Genomic DNA, 20,000 nt, shown 5'->3' with positions numbered 1-20,000 from the left:
ATGTTTGATGGACAAAATGCTTTTCAATTCTATTATATGAATGCCTCTTTTGCACATCTGCATGAAATAAAAAGCAATACTACAGTACCATTGTAGGTGAAACGAAACAGAACATTAAACAATACAATGCCTACCCAAGGTATATAAATTCCAGTTATCTGAGAACACGTGCAGACAAATTCGCTCACCATATACAGACGACGACACAGCAATGTTACAGTAGCTTTTCATATTCCTTCGGGAATGTGCGTGGCAGATAAGTCACCCAATAAATTCCCACATCAATGTATATCATGAAAATACATCTGTAACGCTTTGAACATAGGAAAAGTTAACCTGTTTAACCCACTATTAATTTATCTGTGAACTATCAAAGTACACATCACACCCTGCCACACCTCTATATTAAGAGGAAAGATAAGAAAAGTATGGCTCCAAACAACACGTCTCTCCATAGACAGACGCAAGGTGAAGAGGCTACGCAAATGTTAAAACACCCCATTACTCTTCAAGTTGGAAACGATGCACATTCAAGTTATAAAATCAACGTTATGGTTAATTAAACATAAAAATGTTATGTTTAAACTGGACAACTTTGTCGAATTGTGCTTCAGGCTGGTTGGCTGTGCTCGTCAGCCCTTTGGTCTTGCAGCATACCTCAATCCATGGGTGGTGCCAGTAAACGCACATTCAGAAACTGGTTTTAATAGCTTGGACAGAATCCACATTGAGGGTACAAACTCAACTTAAGGTCAAATTAGACATAAAAAATTTGTGTTTACATGAAATAGTTAAGTTGAACTCTTAATGCTATTAATTATTTTCTAGAATAAGAAACATTACTTTGTCTGCTTTCGCACGCACGCACGCACGCACGCACGCACACTCACATAGACAGCAATTACAACATGTTGTCCTGTCCCTTTGGGAATGGGTGAGGCCATTTATCGGGACATTGAGAGGCCACCATGCACAGCACAGAACTTGCGGATAACTTGAAAGAGCTGATCATATATACGTTAAGACATGGAGCAGCAGCTTTTGCAAATTGAAGCAAGTGTTCATAAAAGCCAGCAAACAGCACAATATGGAATGAAATAAATATAATAACAATTGTAAAACCATGATTGATAAAGCATTCAAATAAATACATTTCATGACATTTTCAGTGCATTGTTGCCAGGGAAATTAATTCCTCAGAAAAACACGTGGGAGCCTTTTTAATTCTTTAAACTTAGAAGCACCCGCTCCCTATGGGAGCCATCAAGGGGGTCATGTTATTATATTTATGCCTATTTTACTCCAAGGGGTACCAGGATTACACACCCAAAAAATGGTTGCGATCGGTTCAGCCATTTTTGCGGTACCTGGGAACTGACAGACAGACAGACTGTGAATTATTGTAAGATGACAGTTTTTGTATTTCACTAAAATTGGCTAAATTCAGTGGTTAGCCAAATAATGTGCTCAGTAATGTAGTTTAATGTGTAGGGAAATGTGTATTTATTCACAGGTAAGGTGAGATCGTGTTTGTATGGTTACACTGCACATGTGAAGCGAAAAGCAGGGTTAAGGATTTGGTTAGTGTCCATCTGTCTGTCCACAAATGTCAGTTTATGATTGAGGAACAACTTATTTAAATTGATTGTTATGTTTTAAACACGAATCAGCGAACAAGCCTGCAGTTTAGCACTACTTTGTCCCTGAATTCGGCCCGATCGCGCATACGCAGAAAGGAGCGAGATAATATTTATATTCTGTATGCCTGCCTGCTGGTTCAACAAAATTGAAAATCATTTGAAACAGGAAACTTACTGTTTTTAAGGATGTCATAAAGGACACAAACAACAGGCACGAATAACGAATATAACGTGCTCGATAGGGTGGTGTAATAGACGATGCGTCAATCGCAATCGCGATGTGGTAAAACGGCCGTAAATTCCGGAATGAATTTTTTTTTCCTTTACAACTTTTACAATGTTTACTTAATTTAAATTTAACTCTACACTGGACCACTGGAGAACACAAATCACCTTCTTATTGCTTCCACGAACATTCCGGGTAGCGGTACTTGGACGTGTTAAATAGGGTGCTGCATAAGACTGCTTCAATCGCGCTAAACTTACGGAATTTTTTTTTAACGATCAATATAAATCGAAGTATACAGTATACTTGAAAACTTTGTGGGGTTAACGTGTTCTCTTTGTGATATTATATTGATATATTATCACAATCATATAAAGGAATAAGAATGTGAATTTCATAGTGCATGAAAACCTCAAGCATGGAAGGTAAACATCTCCTAGTAAAACTCTAAGCTATAAGTGAGTTGGAAAGTGAGATTGCATTTCCTGATTGACTGAATGTTTGGACATGACTAACGTTGTGGACCTTACCTGCATCTGAGTTTATGGACCCACCATTTGGAGAGGTTCTGGGCAGAATATGTGAAAACCTCGATGAGGAATGGAGACAAACTGATGATTCAGACAGTCAGAAAATGTCAATTCTTTTGATCAGTTACAAATCACTTGAGTTTTAATTTTAAGCATTCAATTATTTTGTAGTTTGACATGGAATAGCCTTAAGTATCTTGGGTGTTGTATCATAGCTATCATTTATTTTCTTTCTTTCTGGCAGCATGCTCACCAGGTCCTTGTTCTGGCCGAGAGTATGGGTTGCGAGGAGAGGGGCGGAGGTTCCAAATCCACACACACAAAGCCAACACACCCATCTTGACTCCTTTTCCTCCACCCCTTCCTCCTTATCTTAATTGCCTGGGCTTTGCCTGGTTGTACAGAGGGAACATTACATATTACACTCTCCTAGCTAACCTCGACAACAAACAATACTGCCTCTCATGGTATGTGTAAAAACAGGATAACATCACTCTCATGGGTCCCTAGTTACAGAAAGTGTTCTAATATACGTGAGCACATTGATCAAGCTAACTTAACAAGTCGGGCCTGGGGAGTCATGGATTCACTGGATAATGGGGTGTGGCGCTGCCGGTACCTGTGCGGGGGGACAAGTCTTCAGGTCCTTGGTGCTTCCAGTCTTGCTCTATGGATGCGAGACTTGGACTCTGACCAAGGATCTCAGACGGAGACTTAATTCCTTTGGTAGCAGGTTTCTTTGGAGAATCCTTGGCTATCGCTGGTCGGACTTTGTATCCAACGAGCAGTTTCTGAGAGATACTCAAATGAGATTTGTTACCTGCATAGTCTGTGAGCGCCAGCTGCGGCTGTATGGACATGTGGTTCGTTTTCCTGACGCTGATCCTGCTCACCAGATTCTCTCAGCGAGGGAGTCTCCTGAGTGGAGGAGGCCAATGGACCGACCACATGCCTTGTGGTTGCAGCAGGTTGATCGGCATCTCAACGAGATGGGGATGGGCCCCTGGCATCTACCTTGGGGATGGCCAGACGGAGGCCCCTGGAGTACCGGTGGAAAGTGGATGCAGTGACGCGCTGCTCTGGCGCATGTTCCCATACCTGACCTGACCTGACATGTCGTAGCTGCTTTTATCCAAAAGTCCCACAATGGAAATTTGAGTCAAACTCATGTTATGCTTTTTATAAAATGTCACATTTTCAAACTATGTTTGTTTTTTGTTGATGTTTTTGCTCTAAATACCAAAACAGCATTTTCTACGTCAGTGTAAAGCTTTTTTTTTTGAGCACCAAGTTTTTTTTGTTTTTTGTTTCGGCATTCTTCGTGTTCCTGACTGGATTGATGGACACAATCATTCTTCCACAAACAGTAGTAAATGTTGTGGCTTATGGTGAAATGGGGATTATGATCTTGCATTTCCAGGTTGACTGACTGTGGTGGACACAGCTAAGTTTGTACCATAATGTTTATGATAATCTTGAAAAGACGTCTCACCCAGTAAACCTCATCTGGTTTTGTTTTACCATTTCATTCCATCTTTGTTTCCTTTGATGCAGGTTAACAACCATCAATCAATTTACAGTATTTTCAAAAGTAGGATTAACAGCTTTCTTCACACCACGGGCTTTTTTATTTCGCTTGTTGTTTGGCTTGTGTTTTTTTTCCATCACCACCAACTTGTTTTGAATTTGTTGTTCTGAAATTGTGACAGACGAAGTTATTCATCTTTATTAAGTGCATGTAGTTGTCGTCTATAGTCTAAGTTATTCAACACCATTCAACACTTGCAATGCTCCGACAAAGCATTGTCTTTTAGCAGCAGCAGAAGTTGCGAGTCCTCGGGTGTCCCCGTGGGTCATTCATAAAGTTGTACAAATGAGATACGCACAATAGAATGTATTTTTAATGCACAATTATTTATATATATATATATATATATATATGTATGTATATATTTATATATACATATATCATACAAGCAGGCCTACCCTGGGTTACCTGGTGCTGTTCTCATCCTGTTGGCATTTTGAAGAGATCAAATTTTTTTTTCTATTTTTTTTTGTGGGAGCCTAAAACACTTCATGTTACCTTTCACATCACTCCATGCACATATGTATAGATTATTAGGAAAAATGTATTGATATGTATATATATTAATTGGGAAAAATATTTTGTTCATAATTATATACTGCACTTAACTGTTGAAAATGAAGAATAAACTGCTGGCATGTTTCAGCACGTCATTCAGATAACCTTTTGAACGCCCATGATAAAATTCTTTTGGCATTTGATGGAGAGTAAAAACACATTTTCTTCTTTTTTTGGGGCGGGGGGGTTATTTTAAAGTAGTTTTGTGTGTTGATTGTGGATTTTCTCAAAAGTGAAATTATGATAAAACAACTTTACTTAATGTGAATTGAATGGCATTTACACTTGAATTACACTTATTTTGTAATTTGATCGAGCACTTTGCACTTTGTGTTTAAATCCCACGACATACCATGTAATGAGGCGTGAATTGAAAAAGGCCGAACTAAAAACCCACATTCTTTGCTTGTATACTTTTTCTGTTTTTTTTTTTTCACATCCCCATTCACTTTCATCTCAAAATGCAGCATGTCATTCTCACCTCCTCATGCGCACAGATTTTCTCGCTCTTCACAATCAATAACAAGACAATATCAGAAATAGTTATACAGTGTATGTGATATCGCTGTCATTCTTCTTCTTCTTCTTCTTCTTCTCTGCACCTTAATCCCAACAGTTGGGGAATGGCCACTCGGATCCAGCTTCTCCATTCCTCTCTGTCCTCCGCATCTTCCTCTCAATCCCATGCTCTTCAAATATCTCTCCACAACCTCCCTCCACCTTCATCTCTGTCGTCCTCTTGATCTTTTCCTTCCAATTGGCTCATTACATGCTTTCCTGAATGGCTCTTCATCCTTTTTCCTCATCACTTGGCCAAACCACCACAACGTACTCTCTGTATAACATAAATCTATTGTATAATGCGAACCGTGGTGTCTGTCCTTGCGTTTGTATGCTCCGGCAGCCACCTCCCATGCTGCTGTGAAAAGCTCTGCACACAGGTAAAGCTCAACATTGAACCAGAAGAAATGCATGATAACAAATGAGAAACATTTTAAATGTATAAATACAACATGGAATCACAGTTTGTTTATTAACAGTGCATTAAGATGTAACCTGGGTCGGCAGGATGGCCTTGAGGTACCCATACTCATCTCTTAGCTGTCTAGCCTGGGTTCGAGTCTCGGTCCAGCGATAATACTGTTGCGGATTCGTGCCCGCCGGCGTGCGAGCGGCCACGTAACTCGAATCGCGGCACGTCGCCCACCGGACGGACAATCCCGTCGTGAGCTAACGCCGGACTAACTAACGGACTAACGCCGGGAACTAGTCACGGGTGGGCCTTTCAGCCTCACCACGATCGTGCCAATCGGCCCCCCGCGTGGGATAGGGTTGCTCGCCAAATTCGACCTACCTAAGTACCCACACGGAGGGTAGACCGGGCAATCGCACCACGCCGCAGGTCGACTTCGGACACGGGCCACTTTAAGCGACCCGTTCCGTACTATCGGGATAACCGAGCGGTGTTATCGTCAACCTCGACGGTTCGATTAATTATTGGGCGTATTTAGCCCACGACCAACCCTTTACGTGAAGTAAGATGGAGATTCAATAAAAGAAAAGACGGAGCGAAACGGGAAAAACAGTTCAACATAAAGCACATTTATTCCGCGGCAAACGGAAAGCACACATATACAATTATACACCAAAAGCAAATGTAAAAGTAGAAGAAACACAACAATTCTGCACAAAAAGCAAATGTAACAATGCAGATCTACTACCGACTACCGAGCACACGGCAACACTTATACAGTTTTACTTCACAGACGGCGCCGACAACACATATACTCAAAGCAAAAGAAAAAGGAAGGGGCCACCCTCAACGATGAGGGGGGCAGACGGGCCTGGGGCCGATACCGCGTCGAGCCTACCCGTCTGGTGATGAGCTGCAAGATGGCGGCGGCACCGCAACTCCGCGGGCCTCGCTGGCACTGCCTGGAATGGGGTGGGAACGGGGCCCCCTTCTCACACTATCTCAGCGCGGGGGGGGGGAACAGGAGGGGGTTGTTGATGCTCGGGGGAATGAGGATATCTCGCTGGCTTGGGTCCCGCGACGAGCGACTCCACCGCGACCTCGGTCGCGTTACCGGCCTCCCCTCTCCGCAGCTCCCCGACTCTGATACGAGCGCCCTCTCGACTGCCTTCGCCGCCGCCACAACTCTCCAACTCTCCCACTCTCCACTCTTCTCAACTCCGTCCAACTGCCTCCAACTGCCTTCTTTTCTCAACTCCTTTCTCTCACTCAACTCCGTCCAACTGCTCAACTCCGTCCAACTGCTTAACTCCGTCCAACTGCTCAACTCCGTCTAACTGCTCACTCTTCCCAACTGCTTCTTCTCAACTCTTTCCAACTCAACTGCTAACTCTTCCCAACTGCTTCTTCTCAACGCTTTCCAACTCAACTGCTCGACTCCCTCCAACTGCCTCGATTTGCTCCGCGCTCGGCGCTTTATAGTGCGACAGGAGAAATCATATGCAGATTTTTGGATCAGGAATCGCTCGGGGGCGGAGCCACGCTCCCCATTGGACAGAGGAAAAGTGGGCGTGAATGATTCTTGATCCGCGAATCTGCATATAGCGATTATACTCCGACGCACCTGGAGGCGGGGCCAAATCGCCCCACGCTCGCTGATAGGACGGAACAGAAGTGGGCGTGAATCGTTCTTGATCCGATTTCTCGGAAAGGCTGGTGTTTTTGCACCCGCTGCTCGGTGCGCGCCCTGTACGAGTCCAGGTCGGTGCCCACAAGTGGCGCGGGAATGGCAGTGATGCGATGGTTGCGAGAGCGAGATGTGACGGCAAGGGTCGTGGCTGTTGCTGTGAAGCGGCGTTGCGGTTGGTGGTTGTTGTGTGATGGCTGTTGAGACGTGGTTGGTGGTGGTTGTGGTGGTAGTAATGGCGGCTGGTCCAAAATAAAGATAGTAAAAGAAAAACGGCTATCTAAAAGGGTCGCAGCCCGAATGAATGACATTTATTCCCTCTAAACAACGGGTTTGGGCCTAACTACACATATACTTACAGAGATATCTCACCTACGGGACCTGAATGGTGGTTTGCGAATTTCGTCAACCACAACAATACTGTCATCCTGGTGTTTCACATGCAGGGTGATTCAGTAACGTGTATGCTGTCTCTCCATTTCACGTTAAGCTGGCCGTCTCGTCTACCGACATTACTTGTTGGACTTTAAAGATCCCCCATGGTGTCCTTCGTGAAGAGTCGGCGAGGAACAAACCATGTCGGTGTTGTTAATAACAGTAGCCTGTACCCAAAAGTCTTTGAACAAAAGTTACAGTGCAAGGTGGACAATTAATAAAAGAAAAACTTACATTTAGCATTGTGACCCAAAGAGTAAACTTCAAAGAATACACACACATACACACACACACACACACACACACATACACACACACACACACACACACACACACACACACACACACACACACACACACACACACACACACACACACACACACACACACACCACTGATTGCATAACCCTGTCTTCCGCTGCGTGGGGGACACGCTAATTATCGGTGTACTCAATGACGTAATTCGTTAAGAGCTGGACGTCCGCTCTGAGTGGAGGAGTTTGTTGTTTCAAACCCTGGCCAAGTAATGAGGCATATGAAAGACTTTATATATTATGGTGCTTGTTGCTTCCTTGCTTGACAGTCAACGTTTAAAATGGATTGACCATGGACATATATAGAGAGGGGGAGGTATAGATAGGGGAGACAATACTTGGTCGATGGGTTGGGTGTAGGACAAAGACGAATCGATTCAATTTTGCTTCAGGTCCGGCCTATCAGTGGGGCACAAAATGTAAACTGTTCTTCCTGGTGGAGCGATGTGCTCTACCCGGTGCCGTACTAGTTGTTTCTCTGTATCATGGTAAATCCGCTGGATTATGTTGCCCTCCAATTACCTTCTCTTGCTCGTTGATGTATTTCACCTTTTTTGCTATTACCTAATCACATCACTTTCAGGATTGTTTTGTTGGGACGCAGCTTAAGGCTTTCGCTTTCTGCAGGACTACCACTGCTGGTGCAAAGAACGATTGCTCGTACCATCGTGCTGCAAGAGAGCATTGGAAAAGGCCGATTTGGAGAGGTGTGGCGTGGAAAGTGGCGTGGTGAGGATGTTGCCGTCAAGATATTCTCATCGCGTGAAGAACGCTCTTGGTTTCGTGAAGCCGAGATCTACCAAACCGTAATGCTGCGCCATGAAAACATCCTGGGTTTTATCGCCGCTGACAATAAAGGTGAGCATTAAGGTTTCTCCCCACATTGCACCCATTTTCACTTAATTTGCCCAAGCAGATTCCCTGTGCATTGGTGGTATGCCATCATACTCTCAACCATCATAATTACGATTTTCCCTCCTCACTTTTTCATGAATGCCAAATGCTGCTCAATGACGGTATCGGTCACTCACATGTTGCTTCATATAAGGAGTGCAGTTGTACCAAGATGTAGATACTCATTTCACAGTCATTGACCCAGCTTTGGAAACAAACAAGAAAAATGCATGTCTTTAATTTGTGCATGTGTCTCTGCACTCATGTTGCCTTCGGAGCAATCTCGATTGGTATGCGTGGATGGTAAATAATTTGTAATTGCTGTCATTATGTAATACGTCGGCGACCCCTGAATTTTCTTCTTTTTTTGCTTAAATTATGCTGACACATCTGCAAAAATCATCAGCAGCAGATATCCAGCAATAAAGTGAGGTAAAGTTTACTGTAAATTGTAAATATTGTTGTCAAATCGATATACGTGTGTATACGAACATGTAGCATGAAATTGAACACACACACACACACACACACACACACACACACACACACACACACACACACACACACACACACACACACACACACACACACACACACACACACACACACACACACACACACACACACACACACCAAAACCCCAAACTTGATGAGGCAACAGGGTACAGATCGAGTCCCTTCATAGCATTTGCCACACAATCTGTCAGTAACAAGTGCTATTTGCCACATGAACATATTGTCTCTGCCCTGCTGATCACCAGTAAGGAGGTTTGCAGTCAGGAACTAGAGGGGGAGCACTCGGTGGAGTGCAAAACCTCCGCCGCCAATACTGCTGGGTCACTCAAGTGAACCTTGTATCTTATTCATTAAATATGATGTCAACAGTGCTGACAGAGTTATAGTTCTTTTCTCCAACATTTTTTTTTGGGGGGGGGGGGGACGTTGGAAATCATTTAAAACATGTAGAAATGCAAAAAAAAGATCGAAGTTTAGTTGAAAAAAAAGTTGCAAAGTTTTTTTTTCTCTAACAATTTTTTTTTTTTGGGGGGGGGGTTGGAAATCACTTAAAACATGAAGAAATGCAAAAAACAGTTTTTTTCTCTAACAATTTTTTTGGGGGGGGTAACAATTTTTTTTGGGGGGGGGTGTTGGAAATCACTTAAAACATGTAGAAATGCAAAAAAAAAAAAAACCTTTTTTCTCTGGAACAATTTTTTTTGGGAGGGGGGGGGAAACCAAGTCCAAAATCTAATGGCATGATCCTTGAACCATACCAAATCCGTCGGAGTTTTTCCGTAGTACTGTTCACTCACTCACAAACAAACAAACAAACAAACTCGCCCGAACCTCAGCCATAGGCTGAAGGTTATCTTGCCAAAAACAAAAATATTTATATCGTCAATGACGTCAGCAAAATATTCTGTCGTCAAATTATAGCTATACAGTATCTGAAAAGCACTCTTCTTGGGCTTCAATTTGAGGTACTACTCGATATTGTTAGTCAAAGATTTAAAAATGACTTTCATGATCGTCAACTTCGACCTTAGGCGCTAACCATGATAGAACATGGGCCACCGTAGACCCCCATCCCCCCCCCTGGGGATTTTTGTAGACTATGTTTTTCAGATAGCCTGACTCATGCCCTAGCACAATCCGGTTGTCTGCAAAAAAATCAGTGGTGGGTGTGGTTGTGACATGCCCCGCAGTAACCCCACCCCCCCCCCATTCTGAAATAAGGAATTTGGTCTCCGTAAATATCTTCGCTATCCCTTAGGCTAGGACGCTGAAATTTCTCATACTTTACCGTTGGGTCAAGTCTTAACTGAAAATCTCAAAATTAAATCCAAGATGGCCGCTATAGTGACATCATTTCCGAAAAGTCATTTTCAAGCTGTTGTTAGACCTAATTTTGGAATTTGTCATTTGTGGATGTTTTTTCTTTAAAACTTATGCATAATTTCTGTTGTTCACTAGCTCACTGCCATCATACATGTAGTATTCACAGATTGTTGAATTGATGTTGATGTTTATTGATTTCTTTATTTCAGTTTAGATGAGACTTTTCAATGGCCAACAAGAAGAAAACAGATGAAAACCCCTTGAAATTAAAGTCCAGCTCACGGTCTAAAGCCAAACATTCGCATGAAGGCTTATCCTGTATTATACACTATGTGAAACACACCTCAGATAAAAAAGTTAGACCACTTTCAGATGTTAGTTTCTCGAAGATGGAAGAAACAGTGGAACTGCGACAGAAGAGAGCAAATGCCAGTGAAAGGCTTGATGATATTTGTATGGAGGTACCAAAAACTTTCTACAAAAACGTGCACGGAGCGCACAGATGGTGTTATACAAATTTCACGAACACGTCCCGCTTCCTCAAAAGAAAGGGTCCTGCTGAAGACGATGAAGTACCATGTAGCACCAAGAGATGCAGATCCTCAGAATTGGCTGCAATATTATTTCCTGCGAACAAATGTCTCTTCTGCGACAGATCACGTAAAAAGGTACAGGGGAAGGAAGAGAGGCTTGTGAAGTGTATTACAAGTCGCGCAGAAGAGTCAATCAAAGCAGCCACTGAGAAAATGAAAGATGCCAATATATTGGCGAAAGTACAAGATGTTGACTTAATTGCCCGTGAGGGACACTACCATCCATCATGTCGTAAGCATTATACACGCACAGATGATCGGCATGAAAAAACTGATGTAGACACTTCTGTCGTGGAACAACAGAATGCTCATGCAGCTGCATTTGAGCATGTCTGCCAATATGTTGAGAACAGCATTATCCATGGGGCTAACGTTGAAAGAGTTACAATGCTCAAGGACCGATATTTGCAGTTTATGTTGAGCAATAGCCCCAAATTTTACAATGTCAATTACAAAACTGACAAGATAAAAGCAAAGTTGACAAAGAAATTTGGAAGCAAAATACAGTTTTGGCAACGTAATTACAGGAGTGAACTTGTGTATTCGACGGAAGTTCCAAAAGGTCAGGCCATCGAGTCTGCATTTGAGGTTGCTGCATCCGACCTGAAACGACTTGAAGAAGCAGCCCTACTCCTAAGAAGACTTATTCTTGGCTCCAAAGAAGAATCCACAGAGATTCCTTGGCCACCTTCACCGAGCTTATTACTTAGTGGAATTATCCACCCACCTACTCAATTGCAAGATTTTCTCTCCTGGATGATTACTGGAAAGAAATTTGCAGATGCGTCGACGAAAAGAAGCAGATTGGTTGATTCCTTTGCTGAAGATATTTGCCAAGCTTTGACAAGAGGGCAATGGACAATGCTCAAACACATTCTTCTGGGTATGACACTAAGGCATTTGACTGGTAGTGCTGAAATAGTCACTCTATTGAATCGATATGGACACTGTGTTTCCTACTCTCGTTTGCTGGAACTGGAAACGGCCATGTGTAAGAGCATAGTGGAGAGAGAAGGCGTTATTCCACCTTCAATTCAGCCAGCCGGAAATGTTTAGTCATCGATGCTGGGACAATTTTGACCTGAACGAAGAAACACCTTCGGGCACTGGTACAACACACACGGCCCATGGGATAATGATCCAGGAGGTTCTTGTAGATGCTTGCAGCAACCCCTCTTGCATTCAAGTTCCCGTTCTCAAGAACAAGCAGCGCTCAGTGGTTTACAATCCTCAAGAGATAGAGCCATGTTTTGTCAATACCAAGACTGAACCATCCCTTGTAGTATCCATCAGTGATGCCCCACAAACAGACACAGAAACTTGGCCCCAGTGGTCTGATACAGTGTGGGTATTTTGCAGGGCCCTGCTGCAGAACGTGACCCAGATGGTACCTGGATGGGCTGGTTGGGTAACCATGACAGCGAAGAGCAAAGATGACAAGGATGTGTTATCCACAGTTGACTACATGGCTCCCGTGAATACCCCGGTTACTGAGAATGCCACTGACCAACACCTCCTGAAACTTTTCCAGGCAGCATCTAGAGAAGTGGGCCAGCACTACACAATCGTGACGTTTGATCTGGCGGTGGCAAAAAAAGCATATGCTCTTGTATGGCAGAATAACTGTTTGTTTGAAGACGTAATTGTCAGGATGGGTGTTTTTCACACTACCTGTGCATATCTTGGTGCTCTTGGAAAACGGCTTCAGTCCAGTGGCTTTGAGGAAATAGTAGTGGAAGCTGGAATCTGCGCCAGTGGGTCCATTAACAAAGTGATGTCCGGTAAACATTACAACAGAGCATTGCGTGTTCACAGGCTAACACTTGAAGCCTTAGAGCGTCTGTTGTTGAGGGCTTTCGAGACATCAGAGGGGAAGATTATTGGAGGACGAAACAAGAGGCCTCCTGCCACGCTTATCACTCATTCCAAGTAAGGAGAATCTATCGGAAACTCTGGCTAACAATAGCTGCACACGGCTGCTGATGCTCTACAACAGTTTCAAGGAAAAGGTTCGCAAGGGAGAAATGGGGAAAACCGCTCAGTTTTGGTTGGATTATATGGATAAAGTATGGCTGGTCTTGATGTTTCTCAGAGCAACCAAAGAGAACAATTTGGATCTTCATCTGTGGTGTCTGCAAAACCTGTTGCATGTTTTTCAGCTATGACCAACCATATTATGCAAGAGATACAACGGTATACATGCTGACTCTCCTAAACCTCCCCAGTTCCCATCCTGGAGCTCAAGAGCTTTTGCGGTTAAATGGATTCAGTGTGAACAGACCCGAGGTACAGTCATCGAGAAATGCAGTTGATCTTACCATTGAACAAACCATCAATCGACATGCAAAATCTCACGGGGGAATTATTGGATTCAGCAGAAACTATTCTGCTTACTACAGATGGTGTATGACAAGACACTCGCGGGCAGGTTATGTCTAAGCCACCATGGAACTGACAGGAATGGAGAGTCAAGGATGTTCAACACACAAGGATATAAGGACCTCAGAAATACTCCACAGTGAAACCGATGTTCGCAAGGTTGTTGATGCCATCATAAGCTTCATTAACCCTTTCGATGTCGAGGATAAAGGTGTCCTCTATTGTCTGTCATCATGAGTACCAGCTCCACCCGAAGTTGAGCAGGATCTTCTATCAGCGGACAATCGTGGGAAGATATTACACGAACCATTTGTAAAAGAAAGGCTAATCAAGAAAGAAAAGAGTTTCCACGAACCAATCAAGAAACAGAAACTCAAAACATTTGTGTCACTAGCAAAGTCAGTTAAAGTTACAGGGACAGACAAAAAAACTAAGGATGTTTTGCACAACAGAATGTGTTTGGCCAATTGATATTGCTGGCTCTTAAATACAACATAAGCATGGAAAAGGTCCTCAGTTATCCATTGGGGCCCATTCCATGGGCTCGAGCAACAGCTTCAGGGTCCCCAACGAAAACAGACAAGGCCAAGCCAATGCATACCCTGGAAGGACATGCTAACTTGTCACAGTGACGGACCAACGAAAGCACGAGTTACATAATCGATGGAAATGCCCTACTACAGACACAAGTTTCCATCCCAGAAACATTTGGTGAGCTGGCTGAAAGTTTGTTCGCACAACTTCCTAAATTACGACGGATAGACTTCGTGACTGATACTTACAGAGACATGTCGATCAAAGAAGCAGAGAGAGAACACAGAGGAGCATCGTCAACGCACTTAATCAAGAGTCCGCTTACGAAGATCCCACGTGACTGGAAGAAGTTTCTGCGTAACTCAAAGAATAAAACACAACTTACCAAACTGCTTCTGCTGGAATGGAAAACGCCAAAGTACTCTGCAAAACTGGTCGAAAGAAGAATCCTGTTTGTCTGTGAGAGACACTGCACATCCGTCACAAGCTCAGATGGTAAAACTACTGAATCAGAAGATGTGGAGGAGCTACATTCGACTCAAGAGGAATCAGACACAAGGATGATTCTGCACTGCCTACATGTGGCTTCACATTCCTCATCCGAGTCCACAATTGTAATTAGATCACCAGACACAGATGTATTCTTGTTGCTGCTGAAATTTGCGCAAGATATTCAACAGCGAGTGTTATTTGACACAGGAGTCGGCAAAAAACGACGGATGATTGACGTTCATCGTGTAATCGCAGAAGCTGGAAAAGATATCTGTTCAGCACTACCAGCGTTGCATGCATTTTCTGGGTGCGACACAACGAGTTCATTCGTACGAAAGGGGAAGCTGCTTCCTTTGAAGACTCTTAAAGATCATCCGGATTTCTTGGCTACGTTCCTCTCATTCGGAAGTTCACCTGATGTGAGTGATACTCTTTATCAGACGTTAGAGCACTTCACATGTTTGTTGTACAGGAAGAAGTCAACATCATCTGATATCAACAAGCTATGTACCGAGCAGTTCTTGGAGAGGTTCAAGCCAAAATCTGGATCATTGTTGACCAGTTACAATGGAGTTGACTTGAGCATACTACCTCCATGCCGGGCATCACTGCGGATGCACATACAGAGGGCTAATTACCAAGCACTGGTCTGGTGCAGGGCAGACCAGGTTATGCCAGATGTACCAACGCCAGATGGGCACGGTTGGTGCATAGTTGATGGCGAATTGGATTTCCAGTGGACGGAGGGAGATTTGATGCCGAAAGAGCTTGTGGATTTGTACGATGAACCGGAAGATGAGGATGAGGATGAAGAGGAAGAGGACCTTCCAGAAGTTGAGAGTTTTGAAGATACAGAGGAATAATTTTCAATGTTTGCCTTCGTGCTAGTCCGTTATTATATAGCCAGTACATTGGAACTTGTAGAGAACACTGCCACGAGTTTCACCACATGAACGGTTGTTAGTTGTTAGACTCGACTGTACCATTTGCAAATATTCCAATGTCACAAGTTTAAACTTGTTCTTGATAGCTTTGGAGAACCTGGACAACATATATATATATTGGTGGATTTATTGTTTATCAAGATATGCTTCAATAATCCTTGATGTTTGTCCACTAATGCTGAGATTTGCAAATTGGAAACGAATATTGGCACATGCAAAATAAAACATATCATTTCAATTTGATTTCAGTTCAATTTATAGCGATGCTTCATTGATAATATGACAAGTGATTGATATTCATATCCGTGTGATAATGAGAGCATCTGAATTAATTCTGCTTAGTAATAATCAACATGTCGGAGATGATTGGAGAAAAATGCTCAAAAATATCATTTCCTGTTATGACGTCACGGTGACGTCATTGATCTTTGGGTCAATTAAATTTTCTTCATGTTTTTATAAAGAACAGCTTTTCTAAATACAGCAAGGTGAAATTCAGCAGGATTCACTCAAAAGTACACAAGAAAATAGCAAAATCTCACCCAACCCCCCATTCCTAAAATTATCAAAATTGCGTCAGCAAGGTACAGTTAACATTGCCTATACTTTTATTCCACCAAAATTCTGCTTGCAGACAAGCAGATTTCAAAAAGACATATAACAGGCTATTCAAAAATGATAGTCTGCAAAAATCCCCAGGGGGGGGGGGATGGTTTCGACTATTGGCCCATGGTCTATGAAGGTCAAGGCCGATCGCCACCAAAAACTAATCAGGTGAGCGCCTATCGATATACTATATATCCACCAAGTTTGGATATGATCCTATAAAAATTACTCAAAAGTTAAGGGTTTCGTTGATTTTGATGTTTGACCTTCTGGTGACCTTGACCTTTGACCTTGACCTTCAACATTTTGTGTCGAAAGCTATTGCGCTCACGAGTATACAAATCAAGTTTGAGAGCGATTGCACGAAAACTGTGATCTACAGAGCTCGTTGAAACTTGAAAATCAATTGTAACAAAAAAAAATACACAAACAAACTGATGAAAAAACAGATCTTCCAAAACGCTCTGCGTTTGGCAAGATAACAAACAGAAAGGGGTGAAAACAGTAACCTCCGATCTTCGATGGCGGAGGTTAACAATGAATTTAGTGAAAGGAGCACACTGACCCAAGATAATACTCGATCTGTGCCCTGGTGCCTCGTCAAGTTATGGGATTCAATTTATATTTATTAACGAGCTTAGTATGGTCACAAATAAATAATTTGGGAGTATCTTGTTCTCTCAAGCACATAACCAGGGTGAAATCTGCATCAGCATCTCTGCTTTCATTTACTCGTTACCATAAAAGCATATATCTCACTTCAAAGACCTGAGTGCCACACGGACGCCATCATCATTTAGAGGTGATGTGTCGGCATAATTAATTTACATGATGTGAATGTCATGTCACATCTCGGGTCAGTGTGCTCCTTTCGTTGTGTGTGTGTGTGTGTGTGTGTGTGTGTGTGTGTGTGTGTGTGTGTGTGTGTGTGTGTGTGTGTGTGTGTGTGTGTGTGTGTGTGTGTGTGTGTGTGTGTGTGTGTGTAATATATATATATATATATATATATATATATATATATATATATATATATATATATATATATATATATATATACATACATACATACATACATACACACAACATGGCCAAAAGGTATGTGGACACCTGCTCGTTCGACATCTCATTCCAAAATCAGGGGCATTAATATGAAGTTGGTTCCCTCTGTGCTGCCTTAACAGCTTCCACTATTCTGGGAAGGTTTACCACAAGATGTTGGAACATTGCTGCAGGGATTTGCTTGCATTCAGCCACAAGAGCATTTGTGAGGTCGGGCACTGATGTTGGGCGGTTATGTCTGGCTAGCAGTCGCCATTCCAATTCATCCCAAAGGTGTTCGATGGAGTTGAGGTCAGGACTCTGTGCAGGCGAGTCAAGTTCTAATACACCGATCTCGACAAACCATTTCTGTATGGACCTCGCTTTGTGCATGGGGGCATTGTCATGCTGAAACAGAAAGGGCCTTCCCCAACTGTTGCCACAAAGTTGGAAGCACAGAATCATCTCAAATGTCACATGGTATACTTTAGCGTTAAGATTTACCTTCACTGGAACTAAGGAGGTTCGAACCCGAACCATGATAAACAGCCCCAGACCATTATTCCTCCTCCACCAAACTTTAGAGTTGGCACTATGCATTCGGGCAGGTAGCATTCTCCTGGCGTCCGCCAAACCCAGATTTGTCCATCGGACTTCCAGATGGTGAAGCGTGATTCATCACCCCAGAGAATGTGTTTCCACTGCTCCAGAGTCCAATGGTGGTGAGCTTTGCACCACTCTAGCCAATGCTTGGCATTATGCATGGTGATCTTAGGCTTGTGTGTGGCTGCTCAGCCATGGAAAGCCATTTGTTTGTGATGACGTTGCTTCCAGAGTCAGTTTAGACTTTAGAACTTAGTCGTGAGTGTTGCAACAGACGATTTTTCCACGCTACGTGCTTAAGCACTCTACGATCCCGTTCTGTGATCTTGTGTGGCCTACCACTTTGCAGCTGAGCTGTTGTTGCTCCGAGATGTTTCCACTTCACAATAACAGCACTTACAGTTGACCGGTGCAGCTCTAGGACAGAAATTTGATGAACTGACTTGTTGGAAAAGTGGCATCCGATGACGGTGCCACGTTAAAAGTCACTGATCTCTTCAGTACGGCCCATTCTACTGCCAATGTTTGTCTGTGGAGATTGCATGGCTGTGTGCTTGATTTTATACACCTGTGGGTAATGGGTGTGGCTGAAATAGCGGAATCCACTAATTAGAATGGGTGTCTGCATACTTTTGGCCATGAAGTGTATATTGTTATGGTTGTGGAGCAGATAGAGGAATTTCGTAGCAAAGGTAGGATTGTTTCGTGTTGCATGGTCCGTGGACGAGCAGCAGACATCTCAATATAAATGAAGTAGGTAAAACAGTCAGCTTAAGATTGTAACGTGTGATTGCACGGGGGTGGAGGGGGTGGAGGGGGGGGGGGTGGTGTTGTGTTATTTAGGTGGTTTAAGACCAGTTTCTCCCAGTATGTGATTGCCCCCTCTGACCTTTTCCTATGTTTTTTCATTTACAAAACCGGCAATAAAAGAATTACGTTCTTATAACAACAACACCACCAGCAGAGTAGCACATTCCAAGCAGGCAGAAACCCCGCCTTCTCGGCTTGGTGCCAACAAGCCATGCCCCGAGGCTTATGATTGGTCGGTAGACGTCAGAAGGTTCGGCAGAGAAGCGAATGAGGAGATGGCGGTTGGAAGAGAAGGGTATTACGGTTGCTTTTCCTCCACACGATGAAGAAGGCTGCGCGATTCCTTGTGGTCGTGCTGTGTGAATTTGCCCGCATGCTGGAGCAAGATGCGAACCATTACTGTTTTTCTGAGTCGTGAAGTTGTATGTTTATGAGAGAGAGAGGGAAGAATAGGAGTGCGCCTTTCACCGAACTCGGCGTTATCCCGTTGTGTATTTTTGGAGGAAGGTGGGCCATCGTCGTGAGTGGACCTGGTGTTAAGAGAGGAGCGGGATCGGCATATTCGTTTGTGAGAAGAAGCTGCATGGCGGTTGGTGAGCTGTGGCGTTGAATACCGCCTCAAAAATTACCTCGTGTACGTGACCACAGAGAGTGGCTGGGTGCCATTTTGGATGCGGTTTCCCACGTAGGATGCCTGTGGTTCGATCGCTAAGCTCCTAGAAGACCATCGCTGGACAAAGCTCAGTACCAAAATAAAGGGATGATTTTCTTTTCTTTTATCTTTCCCCTTGTCTGTATTTGAGTCTGTGTGGAGGAGTCTCAAAATTAGCGATACTTTACCTCACGCTTTGATTTATTTTTGTTATTACGCTTTGATTTATTACCCTCGCCAGAGGAGAGGGTATTGCATTTGGATCCGTTGGTCAGTGGACGTCAGAAGTTTGTTTGTTTGTTACTTGCAAAATCGAAGATTTTTCACGTATATTGGTTTGTCGATTTTGTTATTCTGTCTGTCTGTCTGTTTCTTTGGCTGTCGCCTTCAGGTTACAATTTTAAACTGATCTTCACCAAACTTCACCACATGGTGGAGTTTGTCATAAGAAAGAGGCTTATTGTTTTTAAGGTCAAAAGGTCAACAACTCAGGTGGGATTTCTGAAATCCTCAATTTTCATCCGATTGACTTGAAGTTAGGAAGGAGTTGCATATTTCGTAACTGAATTAAACCAGACAATTATTTTTGTGGTCAACATCGACCAAAAGGTCAACATAGTCCAAAGGTCAACAATTAAGGTGGTATTTCTAAAATCCTCAATTTT

At 43.1% G+C, this 20,000-nt stretch overlaps 1 protein-coding gene across 5 annotated transcripts in view; it reads left to right on the top strand.

Moving 5' to 3' along the window:
• Positions 1 to 20,000, top strand: part of LOC147029404 (TGF-beta receptor type-1-like) — a 264,767-nt gene that overhangs the window by 177,390 nt on the left and 67,377 nt on the right. For all 5 annotated transcript variants that reach the window (XM_085872441.1, XM_085872443.1, XM_085872442.1 and 2 more), the window contains one exon: positions 8,579 to 8,809. In XM_085872441.1, coding sequence (XP_085728567.1) covers positions 8,579 to 8,809 — 231 coding nt within the window. The remainder of the gene's footprint in view (positions 1 to 8,578; positions 8,810 to 20,000) is intronic.

This window comes from Eptatretus burgeri, chromosome 3 (assembly GCF_056783735.1).
Source record: "Eptatretus burgeri isolate ZD-2024b chromosome 3, Ebu_testis_v1, whole genome shotgun sequence".
Classification (NCBI taxonomy): domain Eukaryota; kingdom Metazoa; phylum Chordata; class Myxini; order Myxiniformes; family Myxinidae; genus Eptatretus; species Eptatretus burgeri.
The sequence above is the reverse complement of the archived record's forward strand: the minus strand, read 5'-3'. Positions and strand labels throughout refer to the sequence as shown.